This window comes from Lissotriton helveticus, chromosome 12 (assembly GCF_964261635.1).
Source record: "Lissotriton helveticus chromosome 12, aLisHel1.1, whole genome shotgun sequence".
In the NCBI taxonomy this organism is placed as follows: Eukaryota; Metazoa; Chordata; class Amphibia; order Caudata; family Salamandridae; genus Lissotriton; species Lissotriton helveticus.
Window position 1 is genome coordinate 16,328,484 of NC_136073.1, and position 20,308 is coordinate 16,348,791.

Consider the following 20,308-nt stretch of genomic DNA (forward strand, 5'->3'; position numbering starts at 1 on the left):
GTGTGGCTGTGTGTGTGGGGGGCTCTGTGGTTGTGTGTGTGGAGGGCTCTGTGTGGGTGTTTGTGTGTGGCATTTGCGAGAGATTAAGCTATTGGCATTGTAAATGACAATGCCATTTATTTATGTTAAAAAAACATAAATAAAAATAATGTCAAGAGCAATGCCAATAGCTCTAACTTTAACAAAGGCAAAACCATTGCATTGTAAATGCTTGTTTAACTCTGATTTAATGCAAGGTAATGGAGAATGCATCAAGTGGAACACCACTTCCCAACATCTCCTTTACACAAAAGCCACGCCATCTTTGGGATTCACCAAGTTCCGCTCTAGATCTTACTATTGGTTGCAAAATGCACACAGGAGTCCTTACTGACATTTGCATGTCACTGCTTCAACTGGAACTCAATAAAACAACAAAGTGAAGAGCGACTAACTTTTTTCAACATAGTAAAATATCCATTATTCAGTCACTTACAATTACAAATCCATGGATTCATTAATAAATTACTATCACATACAAAAGGTGTATTTCTTTGAAGATAAAGTATAAGCTCAACTCATATTTTGAAATCTGCAAGTTTCCAGCCATATACATTCTCAAGAGTTAAATATATGCACAAAAAATAGCTGGGGTATAAGAATGTTATTGTATTAGTCTGCAATAAAGCATATGGCGAGTAGACAGCCAAGCCAACGTTGCAAATCGATTTGGTAGTTTAGGAGTCCGTGCAATCAAAAGCATTAAATGTTGATGGTCTGATCATAGGTAGAACGTGCACAGCAAACAACAAAAGTTTAAACTCTTCTGGGGACCTGCGTTTATTTAAGATATGCGAAAACGACTAACTTCGATCCCCAGCTCCCCTCCGCCAAATATTATTTCATGCTGCTTCAATTATGCTCGGCAGAACTTCACTAATGTATATCCCTGACTTTTTGCCATGAAGTTCGAAGTAGGTGGGGATGGGTGACCTGCCTAAACATTACTGTGTTGTACGAACTAAGTACGTTTTCCTCTCGGATCACTGTATGCACTGTTCCTGGCTTCCTGTCATATTTAACAAAGAGGATTCTTTTAAACACATTATAACCCACAGCAACATTGTCTTAGCCTTATTCATAATGTGAATTGTAACAATGGTAGGCAACAGAGAGCAAATAGCAACAATTCTATAAACGTTTTTTATTATTAATGTAAATGCACACGAAGAGCACTCTAAATATTTCTCAAAATATGAAAATGTAAAGAATGAAATAACTAAAATACTGAATTAAACTATACATAATTCATTTTAACTGGCCTGCAAATTTAGAGCGGAGAGTAAATGTTTTCAAAGCGAAAATATTGCTACTCACATGAACTGGATGTACCTACCCTTATTTCGGCGACAACACCTCTGTATTTCTTGATGCAGCAATTTAAAATATTTACTACCAGACGGTACCTAGTTTTAGGGTTTAAGTGCCTTAACAGCTCTATGAAATATGATCAGCAACTGCAAAGTGGGACTCCGCAGCATGCACTGAAGCTTGGTCGCCAGCATGGTTTCAGAGGTGCAATCCCTCCATGCCCCACACTCACTTGCCTTGCTTGCCCTCCCTTCTCTTCCAGTGAGCCACAAATAACCGCAATACAGCAAAACACCGCAATCGAGTCACGCAACGTGCAGGGGGCATTGGCAACAGCAATATTGAGAACAGGGCACAGACTACGCCGTGTGATGCCCGTTCTGGTGGCTGTGTTAATAGCCGAGGGACCGATCCGTCCTGGTTTGGGGCCACCTCGCAGCAAGTGATCGCATTTCTCATTATTAGCATAACTTAAGAGGAGCGTGTGTTACAGTGAACTTCTGAACTACGCCGTCTCAGCTGCAACCTCTGTCTCCCATGTAAACAAACGCTAGCAGCTCGCAGGCACATCACATCTCACGTTCACGGCGTGGCGCACGAGTGTGTGATGTTGTGAGTTTTTTTTTTATTGAGCTGTAGCCGCTTGAACCATCCTAGGTATGCGGCGGGCACGGTCGTCTCTGGCCACAAGGATCCCTGGGTGCGGGCGGGCAAAGTAACGAGGCAGCAGCCGCGTGGCCCGGCCGTCGCCGAGGTCGCGCCCTCATATGCCAGGTAATTCGTTCACTTAACTCAGACACCCGAGTGGTTGTGCTGGTGGGGGGCAGCGAGGGAAAAGGATCCGTCCTTTGGGGCCCTCATGTGGCAGCAGTCGGACTGCGGGTAGGGCTTTCAGGACCTGGGACTCCCGATGCGCGGTGGGGGGAGCAGATAGCACCATGACGCCCTCCCCCTCTCTTCCTAGGGTTTCATGGAGGTCGTGGGGGTTGAGCTAGACCTGCAAACCTCCACTGTGTGGGGCGCACGCTTAGGGGGCATGATCGTTTTACTGCCCTGTTAGCACGGGGGAGCAAATGGTTCTGGTAGGGAGGAGGCCATGGGGGCTTTGTAAGTGGTGCCTTCGGCGACTGGGCTGGGGTCCGTAGGGGGGAGAGCATCAGGCACTAAACCGCTGGAGCGTAGGTCTTATCTATGCTGCCCATGACTGGCGGCTCGGCCGGGTGGCAGGGCCAGCTTAACGGGGGTAGAGGGTGCACTTGCTGTCCTGATTACACCTTCCCCAGGGTGACTTGGTCCACATCCTCGCACCATGTAGGTGCCGCTGGTAAAATAGCCCGACGTGCGGCATTCCGGCCGGACCACTTTTCACCTTAGGCTAGTCTAGAGCTTTGCATTTGAAGCCGTCCTGCTGCCATAATGTTCACAGCTCATATGCCTTCCTGCAAGCTGTGAGCTGCCGACTGGGAGAGGTATGCCAGGTTTGAGCGAGGCGCCCGTTTGTGACCTTAATTTCAGGTCTATCTTTCATCTCCCTGGGTGGCTCGGGGTTTTGGAGCTCGGTGGGCGCTTTGTGGCGAGACGGTTTATTGTGGAATGTGGCGCGTGAGGGGCTGAGATTAGAGCCCCGGGTATTGAGGCGTGAGTCAGGCGCCTGGCACGGTGACTGGGGTGTGGGCGGGCAGTGTGAGGCAGCAGCCGGGCGGGCCAGCCGCCGCCGGGGTCACGGCCTCACATGCCCGGTAACTTACCCACTCAACATGGCCACCCGAGTGGTTGTGCTTGTGGGGGGCAGCGAGCGTATGGGGTCGGTGCAGAGGTATGACATCCCCCCGCCTACAGGAGCATTTCCACTGCGCTGCTGCCGGTCATGGGGGTACAGGACGGGCATTTGTCATACCGCGAAGCAGCCTAGTGCCCCCGTTTGGAATCCTAAACAACATAAATGCAAGGGTTGCTTTCTTGGCACGATCGCTTGGACTTGCCTACTTCGGGTTTTAAAGCGAATGCCCAAGGCGCTTACTGACCGCTCGTTCAAAAGTTCGTCCATAATTTGCACAAAACTAATCTCAAACAGTATGAACTTTAAAACAAACAACATTTATTGAGGAAGACCCGTTATTTTCTATACAACACGAGGACAAAGAGCAGGAGTTACCTGCTGATCGTTACATGCAGCCCAGGAACACAACAGAAACATACTTTCGTTCTGGGACACTGGATCCAACACCACCATCTTTCTCCAAATCGAGGCAGGAATGCCTCGGAGAAACGCAGCGTCATTTTTGGATTTGGGGGCGTGTTTTCTTTCTCTCCTCTTCCCATTGGCTGGAATGTAAAATTCAAGCCAATGGGAAGAGGAGAGAAAGAAAAGAGAAAAAGTAAAAAACACCCCCCCGAATCCCGGCTTAAACGGAGTGACGCCCCTCTCGTCCAATGGCTGGCCTCCGTTTAGGAAGCCAGCCAATGGAGAAGAGGGGCGGGTTCAAGCCCCACACTCTAAGACAGAAGATCTCACCAGCGAGACTGCGCAAGCGCAGCCTACACTAGTCGAGACCTAAAAAGGTGATGCGCGTTGTTGGAGCGACTGACTTGTCAGGAGCAAAGGGCACCCCTAATTCTTGGAATAATGAAGTAAAGTGCAGACCAGCGTACATCTGAATCAGGTGGCCCCATCAGGAGAAAGTCAAATAGGTTGTGTGTGACAACCTTGGTGGCCAGATTTATTTGTAAAGATCCGTTCCTATGTGGACCTTTACTACCCCAAGTAGGAGCAGGAAACCGAGCAATCCATAGGCATGCACCTGTCTTAGTAGTACATGCCTCTGAATTGAAAACCCAACAGGTGGCAGTCACCTGGGTGCACTCAGAAGATTCTAACCACAGATTCAATGTCGGTTTTGGCTAGCAGGGCCGCAAACCTAACCTTACCCTTACCAGGGCTTGGTCCACAGATCAATAGCTCACTGAACAAGCCTGAGGGTTTATTGCATCATTGACTGATGCTCCTTTTAGGGCAGAGATGTTATGGATCAGTCAGAACCGACCCAGCTCTCTCTTGGGGATTACTCCCAGTAGGGAGCATACAAATGTCCTATGGAGGCTTGGGAACGGGCCTGCAATTCTACCATACAAGCTCTCCGTAAAGAGCGTATTAGCTACCACCCTTGCGCGAGTACACACGGACATTTGTCACAGGCACCACACAGAGCGTGGATCCTGAAACCAAAGGAAAACACAAAATACAACGTCCGACTTTGCCTGCGCCCTCCCCTGCGCTGGCAGGGCTGCATTGGGGTTTTGTTTGGGTTCAGTGGTAAGCTCTGTGGTACATGAATGCAGTGGTCGCATCGGACCCCAGTGCCCTTTCCCTGTTCTGGGACCCCCACATCTGGACAGCGCAGATGTTGCTTATTTTATTTATTTAGAGAATTTGTAAAGCGCGAACTGACACCTTGCAGGCTTCCTGGCGCTGGAAAATACTCTGTGGACGGTAGACCGGGGGAACAGTTGGGCTGACAGTTTATTTGGGGAAGAGCCAAGTTTTGATGCGTCTCCTAAAAGGGAGGGTTGCTGGCTCCACGTGGCCCCATGCACAGCGCCCCCGCCAGGCCTGGCGTTCCCGCCAACGCGCGGTGCATGCTGGGATCCAAAGCCGGCATTTAAAGCGCTGCAGGGCGCCCCTAGCGCCCGGGCGTGGCTCTGAAGGAGGAGCGCGTGACACGCGGAGCAGGTGGGGGCGCGGCGGCCTCGCTGCGAGGGTCGGGGGGGTTTGTAAGACCTTTAGAGGGCGAAGGTGGGGGGCCAGCAATGCTGCGCGTAAAGAGGGCGCCGCGTGTCCCTTTAATAATACATTGCTTTTCTCCTCCCAGGTGAGCTCAGCCAGGGGGCTTAGAGGGGACCAAGACTACAACTCCCAGAGTGCATCGCGCACTAGAGTAAAATCGCAGGCCAGGAGATAGTGTCTCCATGATGTGGCATAAAACTGTTGATACGAAAGGAAATGTCCGTGATGAAAGTCTGTTGCTAATTGGGGTGTGGGAAGCGCGACCCCCGCATCGCCAAAGAGCAGAGGAGGGGCAGATGGGTAACAAACTCAAGTTCGTGTGGCTTCCAGCCTGGCAGGGTTTCTGGGCTCTTTCACGACGAGCTGCGCCAGTCTGGGTTACTCTCTGCCGGCATCTCTAGCCGATCCCAAAACTACAAGTCCCAGAATGCAAAGGGAAAGAACCCTGAACTGGAGCAGCTCGTCCTGCAGTCGAACCAGTATGAACCCCTAAATCGTGTAAAACAAATTAGCATATGTAAATTTTGACATTTAATCCAAATTTTAATTTGCTTTGTAACTACCCCACTTATGGAAAACCTCCATGGGATGGGACACGAAATGTGAATTCATGCCAGCAGCCTTTTTTGGTGGGGGGCTGGTGGTTCCCTAAAGAAAGAAATGTTTTATTTCAAGTGATGTACGCTCTCAATCAATTCTAATCAATACCTCTTTCAGGGGGTGCTCAGAGTGTCCAGGCGTCGAGTGGAGGGCGCCCACAGGTTCTGTGTTTGGGGGTGACACCCCGCACCAGCTGCAGCCCCCTTCGCCTCTGAGCCTCAAACACCGCCGAAGCTCGGGCCGAGTCTGCTCCCCGGGGTCAAAGCCCCGGAACGCCGCAGCGCTCCGCCTTTCATCCCGTGTAACTCAAGGTTCGCCGCCCTCTACCCCGGTGGAATGGAAAAACTGGAGGCTCTCAAAGGGGCGGGGTCTATGGAAACAAGGGTGTGGCTTAAAACACGAGCTGAAACTCTGCTCGCCAGCCGCCGCCGGGTGGGTTTTGCTGCTTGTGTCACTGCGTGCAGATGTATCCTGCAACAAGTAACATCACACCTACAGCAAAGCCTGGGCCGTTGGCTGTGTCAATGGTTGTTCGTTCCTTAACAAATGAGTAGCGACTCCAGGCTGCGCTGTGTAAAGCGCCGAGAATGACCCTCGGACCGCTGGAGAGAGTGTGGCCTGAGGGCCAGAGCTGCGGACTTTGGCGCCCCTAGGCGCCGGTTCGATCCTTACTGTGGCCTCAACATCCCGTGAAAATAAAAGCAAACACGTCCTTTTGTAATTTAGAAAACTAAAAAATATTTGAAAAAAACATGTACTTACGAAAATGAAATAATTGCAAGGGGTCTCCTTGAAGTCTATCGAAGGCAGTGAAGGTGGCTCTGAGGTAGAGTTAAGATTTTTTATTTTCACTCTGAGGGCAGAAATGGGGAGCCCGAGGGGGACCCGTCCTGGCACCTGCTTCTTAGCGCTGCGGACCCGGCCCACCTCAAGCCCTGCCGACCCTCCTTCTGATCAGCTCTCAGGGGGTTTGTTAATCAGTACTCCCCCGTGCTGAGATGGTAGGGTCTCAAAGGCCAGCCACGGTCTAGTGACATGTGTGATAAATGGGGGTGCGCGGCAAAGGCAGGTGAGTTCTGGGGTCGCAGCTTAAGGTGTGAGTGCGAGGAGAGAGTGGGGGTTTATAGGGTGTGGGGGGGCCAGGGCTCTGCGCACTCTTTCTTTCTCTCTCTTTCTTACTCTCTCTCTCTCTCTCTCTCTCTCTCTCTCTCTCTCTCTCTCTCTCTCTCTCTCTCTCTCTCTCTCTCTCTCTCTCTCTCTCTTTCTCTTTCTTTCTCTTTCTTACTTTTTCTCTCTTTCTTTCTCTCTTTCTCTCTCTTTCTCTCTCTTTCTCTTTTTCTTACTCTTTCTCTCTCTCTTTCTCTCTCTCTTTCTCTCTCTCTTTCTTACTCTCTCTCTCCATGTCTCTTTCTTTCTCTCTCTTCTTACTTTCACTCTTTTTTCTTTCTCTTTTTCTTCTCTCTTTCTTACACTCACTTTTTTTCTCTCTCCCTTTTTCTTTCTCTCTTACTCTCACCCTCTCTCTCTCTCTCTCTCTCTCTCTCTCACCCAGACTCCTCTGCCGTCTTCTCCGCCTTTCAAGTTTTCAATCCTGGAAATCTGTGACCGCATCAAGGCCGAGTTTCAGTTCCTGCAGGCCCAGTACCACAGGTGAGGAGGGGGCGGGACTACAGGGATCGATGGGGAGGGCCCAGTACCACAGGTGAGAAGGGGCGGGGCTTCAGGGATCGACGGGGAGGGCCTAGTACCACAGGTGAGGAGGGGGCGGGGCTTCAGGGATCGATGGGGAGGGCCCATTCTGGGATGAGCAGGGAGGGGTAATATTTACAGCCTTGACATCTCTAGTTGTCCACTGTGAGGTATGAGGGGCTCTTCTAGAGATCTCATGGTGTCTACTGTGAGGTATGAGGGGCTCTTCCAGAGATCTCATGGTGTCTACTGTGAGGTATGAGGGGCTCTTCCAGAGATCTCATGGTGTCTACTGTGAGGTATGAGGGGCTCTTCCAGAGATCTCATGGTGTCTACTGTGAGGTATGAGGGGCTCTTCCAGAGATCTCATGGTGTCTACTGTGAGGTATGAGGGGCTCTTCCAGAGATCTCATGGTGTCTACTGTGAGGTATGAGGGGCTCTTCCAGAGATCTCATGGTGTCTACTATGAGGTATGGGGGACCCTTGTAGAGATCTCATGGTGTCTACTGTGAGGTATGAGGGGCTCTTCCAGAGATCTCATGGTGTCTACTGTGAGGTATGAGGGGCTCTTCCAGAGATCTCATGGTGTCTACTGTGAGGTATGAGGGGCTCTTCTAGAGATCTCATGGTGTCTACTGTGAGGTATGAGGGGCTCTTCCAGAGATCTCATGGTGTCTACTGTGACGTATGAGGGGCTCTTCCAGAGATCTCATGGTGTCTACTGTGAGGTATGAGGGGCTCTTCCAGAGATCTCATGGTGTCCACTGTGAGGTATGAGGGGTTCTTCCAGAGATCTCATGGTGTCCACTGTGAGGTATGAGGGGCTCTTCCAGAGATCTCATGGTGTCTACTGTGAGGTATGAGGGGCTCTTCTATAGATCTCATGGTGTCTACTGTGAGGTATGAGGGGCTCTTCCAGAGATCTCATGGTGTCTACTGTGAGGTATGAGGGGTTCTTCCTGAGATCTCATGGTGTCTACTGTGAGGTATGAGGGGCTCTTCCAGAGATCTCATGGTGTCTACTGTGAGGTATGAGGGGCTCTTCCAGAGATCTCATGGTGTCTACTGTGAGGTATGAGGGGCTCTTCCAGAGATCTCATGGTGTCTACTGTGAGGTATGAGGGGCTCTTCCAGAGATCTCATGGTGTCTACTGTGAGGTATGAGGGGCTCTTCCAGAGATCTCATGGTGTCTACTGTGAGGTATGAGGGGCTCTTCCAGAGATCTCATGGTGTCTACTGTGAGGTATGAGGGGCTCTCGGAGAGATCTCATGGTGTCTACTGTGAGGTATGAGGGGTTCTTCCAGAGATCTCATGGTGTCTACTGTGAGGTATTAGGGGCTCTTCTAGAGATCTCATGGTGTCTACTGTGAGGTATGAGGGGCTCTTCCAGAGATCTCATGGTGTCTACTGTGAGGTATGAGGGGTTCTTCCAGAGATCTCATTGTGTCTACTGTGAGGTATGAGGGGCTCTTCTAGAGATCTCATGGTGTCTACTATGAGGTATGGGGGACCCTTGTAGAGATCTCATGGTGTCTACTGTGAGGTATGAGGGGCTCTTCCAGAGATCTCATGGTGTCTACTGTGAGGTATGAGGGGCTCTTCCAGAGATCTCATGGTGTCTACTGTGAGGTATGAGGGGCTCTTCCAGAGATCTCATGGTGTCTACTGTGACGTATGAGGGGCTCTTCTAGAGATCTCATGGTGTCTACTGTGAGGTATGAGGGGCTCTTCCAGAGATCTCATGGTGTCTACTGTGAGGTATGAGGGGCTCTTCCAGAGATCTCATGGTGTCCACTGTGAGGTATGAGGGGTTCTTCCAGAGATCTCATGGTGTCCACTGTGAGGTATGAGGGGCTCTTCCAGAGATCTCATGGTGTCTACTGTGAGGTATGAGGGGCTCTTCCAGAGATCTCATGGTGTCTACTGTGAGGTATGAGGGGCTCTTCCAGAGATCTCATGGTGTCTACTGTGAGGTATGAGGGGCTCTTCCAGAGATCTCATGGTGTCTACTGTGAGGTATGAGGGGCTCTTCTAGAGATCTCATGGTGTCTACTGTGAGGTATGAGGGGCTCTTCCAGAGATCTCATGGTGTCTACTGTGAGGTATGAGGGGTTCTTCTATAGATCTCATGGTGTCTACTGTGAGGTATGAGGGGCTCTTCCAGAGATCTCATGGTGTCTACTGTGAGGTATGAGGGGTTCTTCCAGAGATCTCATGGTGTCCACTGTGAGGTATGAGGGGCTCTTCCAGAGATCTCATGGTGTCTACTGTGAGGTATGAGGGGCTCTTCCAGAGATCTCATGGTGTCTACTGTGAGGTATGAGGGGCTCTTCCAGAGATCTCATGGTGCCCACTGTGAGGTATGAGGGGCTCTTCCAGAGATCTCATGGTGTCTACTGTGAGGTATGAGGGGCTCTTCTAGAGATCTCATGGTGTCTACTGTGAGGTATGAGGGGCTCTTCCAGAGATCTCATGGTGTCTACTGTGAGGTATGAGGGGCTCTTCCAGAGATCTCATGGTGTCTACTGTGAGGTATGAGGGGCTCTTCTAGAGATCTCATGGTGTCCACTGTGAGGTATGAGGGGTTCTTCCAGAGATCTCATGGTGTCTACTGTGAGGTATGAGGGGCTCTTCCAGAGATCTCATGGTGTCTACTGTGAGGTATGAGGGGTTCTTCCAGAGATCTCATGGTGTCTACTGTGAGGTATGAGGGGCTCTTCCAGAGATCTCATGGTGTCTACTGTGAGGTATGAGGGGTTCTTCTAGAGATCTCATGGTGTCTACTGTGAGGTATGAGGGGCTCCTCCAGAGATCTCATGGTGTCTACTGTGAGGTATGAGGGGCGCTCTCTTCCAGAGATCTCATGGTGTCTACTGTGAGGTATGAGGGGCTCTTCTAGAGATCTCACGGTGTCTACTGTGAGGTATGAGGGGCTCTTCTAGAGATCTCATGGTGTCTACTGTGAGGTATGAGGGGCTCCTCCAGAGATCTCATGGTGTCTACTGTGAGGTATGAGGGGCTCCTCCAGAGATCTCATGGTGTCTACTGTGAGGTATGAGGGGCTCTCGGAGAGATCTCATGGTGTCTACTGTGAGGTATGAGGGGCTCTTCCAGAGATCTCATGGTGTCTACTGTGAGGTATGAGGGGCTCTTCTCGATCTCATGGTGTCTACTGTGAGGTATGAGGGGCTCTTCCAGAGATCTCATGGTGTCTACTGTGAGGTATGAGGGGTTCTTCCAGAGATCTCATGGTGTCTACTGTGAGGTATGAGGGGCTCTTCTAGAGATCTCATGGTGTCCACTGTGAGGTATGAGGGGCTCTTCCAGAGATCTCATGGTGCCTACTGTGAGGTATGAGGGGTTCTTCTAGAGATCTCATGGTGTCTACTGTGAGGTATGAGGGGCTCTTCCAGAGATCTCATGGTGTCTACTGTGAGGTATGAGGGGCTCTTCTAGAGATCTCATGGTGTCCACTGTGAGGTATGAGGGGCTCTCGGAGAGATCTCATGGTGTCTACTGTGAGGTATGAGGGGTTCTTCCAGAGATCTCATTGTGTCTACTGTGAGGTATGAGGGGCTCTTCCAGAGATCTCATGGTGTCTACTGTGAGGTATGAGGGGCTCTCGGAGAGATCTCATGGTGTCCACTGTGAGGTATGAGGGGCTCTTCTAGAGATCTCATGGTGTCTACTGTGAGGTATGAGGGGCTCTTCCAGAGATCTCATGGTGTCTACTGTGAGGTATGAGGGGTTCTTCCAGAGATCTCATGGTGTCTACTGTGAGGTATGAGGGGCTCTTCCAGAGATCTCATGGTGTCCACTGTGAGGTATGAGGGGCATTTCCAGAGATCTCATGGTGTCTACTGTGAGGTATGAGGGGCTCTTCCAGAGATCTCATGGTGTCTACTGTGAGGTATGAGGGGCTCTTCCAGAGATCTCATGGTGCCTACTGTGAGGTATGAGGGGCTCTTCCAGAGATCTCATGGTGTCTACTGTGAGGTATGAGGGGCTCTTCCAGAGATCTCATGGTGTCTACTGTGAGGTATGAGGGGCTCTTCCAGAGATCTCATGGTGTCTACTGTGAGGTATGAGGGGCTCTTCCAGAGATCTCATGGTGTCTACTGTGAGGTATGAGGGGCTCTTCTAGAGATCTCATGGTGTCTACTGTGAGGTATGAGGGGCTCTTCTAGAGATCTCATGGTGTCCACTGTGAGGTATGAGGGGCTCTTCTAGAGATCTCATGGTGTCTACTGTGAGGTATGAGGGGCTCTTCCAGAGATCTCATGGTGTCTACTGTGAGGTATGAGGGGCTCTTCCAGAGATCTCATGGTGTCTACTGTGAGGTATGAGGGGCTCTCGGAGAGATCTCATGGTGTCTACTGTGAGGTATGAGGGGCTCTTCCAGAGATCTCATGGTGTCTACTGTGAGGTATGAGGGGCTCTTCTAGAGATCTCATGGTGTGTACTGTGAGGTATGAGGGGCTCTTCTAGAGATCTCATGGTGTCCACTGTGAGGTATGAGGGGCTCTTCCAGAGATCTCATGGTGTCTACTGTGAGGTATGAGGGGCTCTACCAGAGAGATCTCACGGTGTCTACTGTGAGGTATGAGGGGCTCTTCTAGAGATCTCATGGTGTCTACTGTGAGGTATGAGGGGCTCTTCCAGAGATCTCATGGTGTCTACTGTGAGGTATGAGGGGCTCTTCTAGAGATCTCATGGTGTCTACTGTGAGGTATGAGGGGCTCTTCTAGAGATCTCATGGTGTCTACTGTGAGGTATGAGGGGCTCTTCCAGAGATCTCATGGTGTCTACTGTGAGGTATGAGGGGCTCTTCCAGAGAGATCTCACGGTGTCTACTGTGAGGTATGAGGGGCTCTTCCAGAGATCTCATGGTGTCTACTGTGAGGTATGAGGGGCTCTTCTAGAGATCTCATGGTGTCTACTGTGAGGTATGAGGGGCTCTTCCAGAGATCTCATGGTGTCTACTGTGAGGTATGAGGGGCTCTTCCGGAGATCTCATGGTGTCTACTGTGAGGTATGAGGGGCTCTCGGAGAGATCTCATGGTGTCTACTGTGAGGTATATGGGGCTCTTCCAGAGATCTCATGGTGTCTACTGTGAGGTATGAGGGGCTCTTCCAGAGATCTCATGGTGTCTACTGTGAGGTATGAGGGGCTCTCGGAGAGATCTCATGGTGTCTACTGTGAGGTATATGGGGCTCTTCCAGAGATCTCATGGTGTCTACTGTGAGGTTTATGGGGCTCTTCCAGAGATCTCATGGTGTCTACTGTGAGGTATGAGGGGCTCTTCCAGAGATCTCATGGTGTCTACTGTGAGGTATGAGGGGCTCTTCCAGAGAGATCTCATGGTGTCTACTGTGAGGTATGAGGGGCTCTTCTAGAGAACTCATGGTGTCTACTGTGAGGTATGAGGGGCTCTTCTAGAGATCTCATGGTGTCTACTGTGAGGTATGAGGAGCTCTTCCAGAGATCTCATGGTGTCTACTGTGAGGTATGAGGGGCTCTTCCAGAGATCTCATGGTGTCTACTGTGAGGTATGAGGGGCTCTTCCAGAGATCTCATGGTGTCTACTGTGAGGTATGAGGAGCTCTTATGGAGATCTCATGGTGTCTACTGTGAGGTATGAGGGGCTCTTCCAGAGATCTCATGGTGTGTACTGTGAGGTATGAGGGGCTCTTCCAGAGATCTCATGGTGTCTACTGTGAGGTATGAGGGGCTCTTCCAGAGATCTCATGGTGTATACTGTGAGGTATGAGGGGCTCTTCCAGAGATCTCATGGTGTCTACTGTGAGGTATGAGGGGCTCTTCCAGAGATCTCATGGTGTCTACTGTGAGGTATGAGGGGCTCTCGGAGAGATCTCATGGTGTCTACTGTGAGGTATGAGGGGTTCTTCTAGAGATCTCACGGTGTCTACTGTGAGGTATGAGGGGCTCCTTCAGAGATCTCATGGTGTCTACTGTGAGGTATGAGGGGCTCTTCCAGAGATCTCATTGTGTCTACTGTGAGGTATGAGGGGCTCTTCCAGAGATCTCATGGTGTCTACTGTGAGGTATGAGGGGCTCTTCCAGAGAGAACTCATGGTGTCTACTGTGAGGTATGAGGGGCTCTTCCAGAGATCTCATGGTGTCTACTGTGAGGTATGAGGGGCTCTTCTAGAGATCTCATGGTGTCTACTGTGAGGTGTGAGGGGCTCTTCCAGAGATCTCATGGTGTCTACTGTGAGGTATGAGGGGCTCTTATGGAGATCTCATGGTGTCTACTGTGAGGTATGAGGAGCTCTTCCAGAGATCTCATGGTGTCTACTGTGAGGTATGAGGGGTTCTTCCAGAGATCTCATGGTGTCTACTGTGAGGTATGAGGGGCTCTTCCAGAGATCTCATGGTGTCTACTGTGAGGTATGAGGGGCTCTTCCAGAGATCTCATGGTGTCTACTGTGAGGTATGAGGGGCTCTTCTAGAGATCTCATGGTGTCTACTGTGAGGTATGAGGGGCTCTTCCAGAGATCTCATGGTGTCTACTGTGAGGTATGAGGGGCTCTTCCGGAGATCTCATGGTGTCTACTGTGAGGTATGAGGGGCTCTCGGAGAGATCTCATGGTGTCTACTGTGAGGTATATGGGGCTCTTCCAGAGATCTCATGGTGTCTACTGTGAGGTATGAGGGGCTCTTCCAGAGATCTCATGGTGTCTACTGTGAGGTATGAGGGGCTCTTCCAGAGATCTCATGGTGTCTACTGTGAGGTATGAGGGGCTCTTCCAGAGAGATCTCATGGTGTCTACTGTGAGGTATGAGGGGCTCTTCTAGAGAACTCATGGTGTCTACTGTGAGGTATGAGGGGCTCTTCTAGAGATCTCATGGTGTCTACTGTGAGGTATGAGGAGCTCTTCCAGAGATCTCATGGTGTCTACTGTGAGGTATGAGGGGCTCTTCCAGAGATCTCATGGTGTCTACTGTGAGGTATGAGGGGCTCTTCCAGAGATCTCATGGTGTCTACTGTGAGGTATGAGGAGCTCTTATGGAGATCTCATGGTGTCTACTGTGAGGTATGAGGGGCTCTTCCAGAGATCTCATGGTGTGTACTGTGAGGTATGAGGGGCTCTTCCAGAGATCTCATGGTGTCTACTGTGAGGTATGAGGGGCTCTTCCAGAGATCTCATGGTGTATACTGTGAGGTATGAGGGGCTCTTCCAGAGATCTCATGGTGTCTACTGTGAGGTATGAGGGGCTCTTCCAGAGATCTCATGGTGTCTACTGTGAGGTATGAGGGGCTCTCGGAGAGATCTCATGGTGTCTACTGTGAGGTATGAGGGGTTCTTCTAGAGATCTCACGGTGTCTACTGTGAGGTATGAGGGGCTCCTCCAGAGATCTCATGGTGTCTACTGTGAGGTATGAGGGGCTCTTCCAGAGATCTCATTGTGTCTACTGTGAGGTATGAGGGGCTCTTCCAGAGATCTCATGGTGTCTACTGTGAGGTATGAGGGGCTCTTCCAGAGAGAACTCATGGTGTCTACTGTGAGGTATGAGGGGCTCTTCCAGAGATCTCATGGTGTCTACTGTGAGGTATGAGGGGCTCTTCTAGAGATCTCATGGTGTCTACTGTGAGGTATGAGGGGCTCTTCCAGAGATCTCATGGTGTCTACTGTGAGGTATGAGGGGCTCTTATGGAGATCTCATGGTGTCTACTGTGAGGTATGAGGAGCTCTTCCAGAGATCTCATGGTGTCTACTGTGAGGTATGAGGGGTTCTTCCAGAGATCTCATGGTGTCTACTGTGAGGTATGAGGGGCTCTTCCAGAGATCTCATGGTGTCTACTGTGAGGTATGAGGGGCTCTTCCAGAGATCTCATGGTGTGTACTGTGAGGTATGAGGGGCTCTTCCAGAGATCTCATGGTGTCTACTGTGAGGTATGAGGAGCTCTTCCAGAGATCTCATGGTGCCTACTGTGAGGTATGAGGGGTTCTTCTAGAGATCTCATGGTGTCTACTGTGAGGTATGAGGGGCTCTTCCAGAGATCTCATGGTGTCTACTGTGAGGTATGAGGGGCTCTTATGGAGATCTCATGGTGTCTACTGTGAGGTATGAGGGGCTCTTCCAGAGATCTCATGGTGTCTACTGTGAGGTATGAGGGGCTCTTCCAGAGATCTCATAGTGTCTACTGTGAGGTATGAGGGGCTCTTCCAGAGATCTCATGGTGTCTACTGTGAGGTATGAGGAGCGCTCCCTTCCAGAGATCTCATGGTGTCTACTGTGAGGTATGAGGGGCTCTTATGTAGATCTCATGGTGTCTACTGTGAGGTATGAGGAGCGCTCCCTACCAGAGATCTCCTGGTGTCTACTGTGAGGTATGAGGGGTTCTTCCTGAGATCTCATGGTGTCTACTGTGAGGTATGAGGGGCTCTTATGGAGATCTCATGGTGTCTACTGTGAGGTATGAGGGGCTCTTCCAGAGATCTCATGGTGTCTACTGTGAGGTATGAGGGGCTCTTCCAGAGATCTCATAGTGTCTACTGTGAGGTATGAGGGGCTCTTCCAGAGATCTCATGGTGTCTACTGTGAGGTATGAGGGGTTCTTCCTGAGATCTCATGGTGTCTACTGTGAGGTATGAGGGGCTCTTATGGAGATCTCATGGTGTCTACTGTGAGGTATGAGGGGCTCTTCCAGAGATCTCATGGTGTCTACTGTGAGGTATGAGGGGCTCTTCCAGAGATCTCATAGTGTCTACTGTGAGGTATGAGGGGCTCTTCCAGAGATCTCATGGTGTCTACTGTGAGGTATGAGGAGCGCTCCCTTCCAGAGATCTCATGGTGTCTACTGTGAGGTATGAGGGGCTCTTATGTAGATCTCATGGTGTCTACTGTGAGGTATGAGGAGCGCTCCCTACCAGAGATCTCCTGGTGTCTACTGTGAGGTATGAGGAGCGCTCCCTTCCAGAGATCTCATGGTGTCTACAGTGAGGTATGAGGGGCTCTTCCAGAGATCTCATGATGTCTACTGGGAGGTATGAGGGGCTCTTCCAGAGATCTCATGGTGTCTACTGTGAGGTATGAGGAGCGCTCCCTTCCAGAAATATCACAGTGTCCACTGTGAGGTATGAGGTAGGTAGCCTGAGGTCTCCTTGAATGGTCGGCTTCCGGTCGCAGGTGAGGTAGATTTGCTGATGGTCCTGTTGACTTGCATCTTCTTAGGATACATTTGAGGGTAAAGATGAGGTAGGTACCCTGAGGTGTCAGTAGATGGAGTCAGCCTTTGGTTACAGGAAAGGAGTTTTTTCTGAGGTTACAGGTGAGGAGGGTTTCCTGAGGATAGAGGCGAGGAGGGTTTCCTGAGGTTACAGGTGAGGAGGGTTTCCTGAGCATAGAGGTGAGGAGGGTTTCCTGAGGATAGAGGCGAGGAGGGTTTCCTGAGGATAGAGGCGAGGAGGGTTTCCTGAGGTTACAGGTGAGGAGGGTTTCCTGAGGTTACAGGCGAGGAGGGTTTCCTGAGGATAGAGGCGAGGAGGGTTTCCTGAGGTTACAGGCGAGGAGGGTTTCCTGAGGATAGAGGCGAGGAGGGTTTCCTGAGGTTACAGGCGAGGAGGGTTTCCTGAGGATAGAGGCGAGGAGGGTTTCCTGAGGTTACAGGTGAGGAGGGTTTCCTGAGGTTACAGGTGAGGAGGGTTTCCTGAGGTTACAGGCGAGGAGGGTTTCCTGAGGATAGAGGCGAGGAGGGTTTCCTGAGGTTACAGGCGAGGAGGGTTTCCTGAGGATAGAGGCGAGGAGGGTTTCCTGAGGTTACAGGTGAGGAGGGTTTCCTGAGGATACAGGCGAGGAGGGTTTCCTGAGGTTACAGGTGAGGAGGGTTTCCTGAGGATAGAGGCGAGGAGGGTTTCCTGAGGTTACAGGCGAGGAGGGTTTCCTGAGGATAGAGGCGAGGAGGGTTTCCTGAGGTTACAGGTGAGGAGGGTTTCCTGAGGATACAGGCGAGGAGGGTTTCCTGAGGATAGAGGCGAGGAGGGTTTCCTGAGGTTACAGGTGAGGAGGGTTTCCTGAGGTTACAGGTGAGGAGGGTTTCCTTAGGTTACAGGCGAGGAGGGTTTCCTGAGGATACAGGCGAGGAGGGTTTCCTGAGGATAGAGGCGAGGAGGGTTTCCTGAGGTTACAGGTGAGGAGGGTTTCCTGAGGTTACAGGTGAGGAGGGTTTCCTGAGGTTACAGGTGAGGAGGGTTTCCTGAGGTTACAGGCGAGGAGGGTTTCCTGAGGATAGAGGCGAGGAGGGTTTCCTGAGGTTACAGGCGAGGAGGGTTTCCTGAGGATAGAGGCGAGGAGGGTTTCCTGAGGTTACAGGTGAGGAGGGTTTCCTGAGGATACAGGCGAGGAGGGTTTCCTGAGGATAGAGGCGAGGAGGGTTTCCTGAGGATACAGGTGAGGAGGGTTTCCTGAGGTTACAGGTGAGGAGGGTTTCCTGAGGTTACAGGTGAGGAGGGTTTCCTGAGGTTACAGGTGAGGAGGGTTTCCTTAGGTTACAGGTGAAGTAAATTTCCAGATGGTCCTGTGATTTACAGCTGAGGGTAAAGATGAGGTAGGTAGTCTGAAGTGCCAGGAAACACGCGGTCAGCCCTCGATGACTGGCGAGGTAGGTTTCCAGGGGTCACGGGTGAGGCAGATAAAGGCGGATAGACCTCCACCGGGTGGAATCCATGATGCTCGAGGTACACCTGCACAGAGCAGTAATGCCACCTGTGTTTCTATTGCAGCCTCAAGCTGGAGTGTGACAAGCTGGCCAGTGAGAAGACCGAGGTGCAGAGACACTACGTCATGGTGAGTGGCCGGGGGAGGGTCTGAGACTTCACTGTCCCACCCCATTCATGTAATAAATGTCAACTGAGCTCCAGTGGCTCCCAGCATTGAGCACCACCGGTACATAGTAGGCAGTGAAGGTGTTCACTTGCACTAGTCAAGGCCTGTAGTCTTCAGATATCAGACTTTGCTCTAGGCAGGAGCCCTTGCGTGACCCTGGGGGGGGGGGGGGGGGGTGGGGTGTGTCACAAGTGGTAGGCAGATTGGGTCATGTGGCTAGTATATCCGGGTGGCTAGCAATGGACTACAAGCAGACTCTTTGGTGTTGTGCTCCGCTTTCTGCTGTCCACAATAGGCCCACCACAGTTCCACGGAGTAGCTGGAGACCGATGAGAAGATAGCCTTATGATTCATGATATTAATTTGAAAGTCGCTCCATAGCAAGGGAGGTAACCAGTGGAGTCATGAGAAGGTAGACGAGATGCAGGCTCTTCGGAGAATTTTGGCGACTAATCAGGTTGCCACATTTTGGGTTTTGTGTTGTCTACACGCTTGTTTCTTGCATGAAGAAGGCTCTGCAATAATCCAACCTTGTGCCGAAACCCACTGCGTCTCTATCACGTAGCAAAGGCTGAGACGTAAAGGCAGGTTTAGATAATGCTTTCTACTACTCAAGCCACATCCACTTGCCGCTCTATGGCCACGTTTGAATACAGAGCGACCCCCAGTGCCCTTACTATGTGCCCGTCGGTATTTGGCAGCCCTTAAAAAATATGTGTTTACATTCTGAGCCAAGTTTTTATTATTATTATTTTTTTGTTTTTAGAACAATACTTGGACCTACCAGCAATAGCTCAGTTGTGTTGCCATTTAGGACAAACCAGTTGTCAAACATCCGTGGAGTGATTCACTCTTGTTCCTAGTTACCAGCGAGTAGTAAGCGGCATAGTTCTGAAACTACACCCCTACAGATGCCATGTTGACTTCTACGGGGTTGCGCTGTCACACCTGTGGCTGACGCACACCTGTTCTTACTGCTGTCGGGTATTTAGGAACAAGAGTGAAGGGTGCCGAATAAGCATTAGAATATAGTCCCTGCTACATGTGTTTGCTCACACCCTCTGGACACTGACAAGTGCCCTACTGCTAATAGCCACAGGGTGTCACTGCTCCAACAATGCCTGTTGACTCTCTAACGTTATTGGTCAATGGTAATACTCATGCTGGCCTATTGGTGTCACTGCTGCTCCAGCACCTTTCTGCTCTCTGCCCCTTGCCATTAGGCAGTGTTGTACTCTCTCTGGCCCCTGGGTGTCACTGCTGCACTATGTGCCAGCTGCTTCTCTTAGGAGTCCAGCCAGTGTTTCATCTTGACTGACCACAAGATGTCCCTACTGCACTGATGTCTGCCTCCTCCCTCTGAAGCTTGAGTTGATGCAGTACCCTCCATGATCTGTAGGTGTCTCTGTTGCACTTCTGCCTTGCCTTCCACAACTCTCACCAGTTTTAACAGACCGATGCATGGCCCAGTTTCTCTGGTCCCATCTGTGGGAGCTCTGGAGGACAAGACCGAGAACAACTGCTGTGGCCCAGTCTTGTTAGCCTTTTAGAGAATACTCCCTCCTCTTCCAGGTAACCTGGTTTATCTTTTAGGGCGTTCTGCTCAGAGAGAAACCTTCCTGTGGGGCTGCTTCTCCAGGCCCTGTAGGGAGCAGGAACACCTCACTGGGCCAGAGGGGTTTTCTGGCCTGTGCTGCTGCTGCCCCTTTTCAAAAACACACACTTGGTTTAGGGTTAGCAAAAGTCACAGGACTTGAACTTAAGGGTCTTTCTTCTAACCAGTGGGTGTGTGGTGTTGTAATAAACCAGAGGTGCCCAGGGCCACCAGGGAACTCCTGTACGAAGTACCTGCCCAGAACCGACCAGTCGCCCCAGAAGCAGGTGCCAAGGCCCACAGCCTCTGCATGGAGTCAGGGAGTTGTGCACACCGGTTCAGACGCTCTGTCTCCACCCTCGCTGCCAGGGTCTTGGCCCAGAAGGGGTGAACCGGCAGCTCCACTTCAGACCCTGCTGTGTCCTCTACTACCCG

At 51.0% G+C, this 20,308-nt stretch overlaps 1 protein-coding gene across 1 annotated transcript in view; it reads left to right on the forward strand.

The window, feature by feature from the left end:
- Nucleotides 1-20,308, forward strand: part of TLE2 (TLE family member 2, transcriptional corepressor) — a 221,309-nt gene that overhangs the window by 106,475 nt on the left and 94,526 nt on the right. The window contains exons 2-3 of the mRNA XM_078669649.1: nt 7,287-7,384; nt 18,177-18,240. Of these exons, the coding sequence (XP_078525775.1) occupies nt 7,287-7,384; nt 18,177-18,240 (162 nt within the window). The remainder of the gene's footprint in view (nt 1-7,286; nt 7,385-18,176; nt 18,241-20,308) is intronic.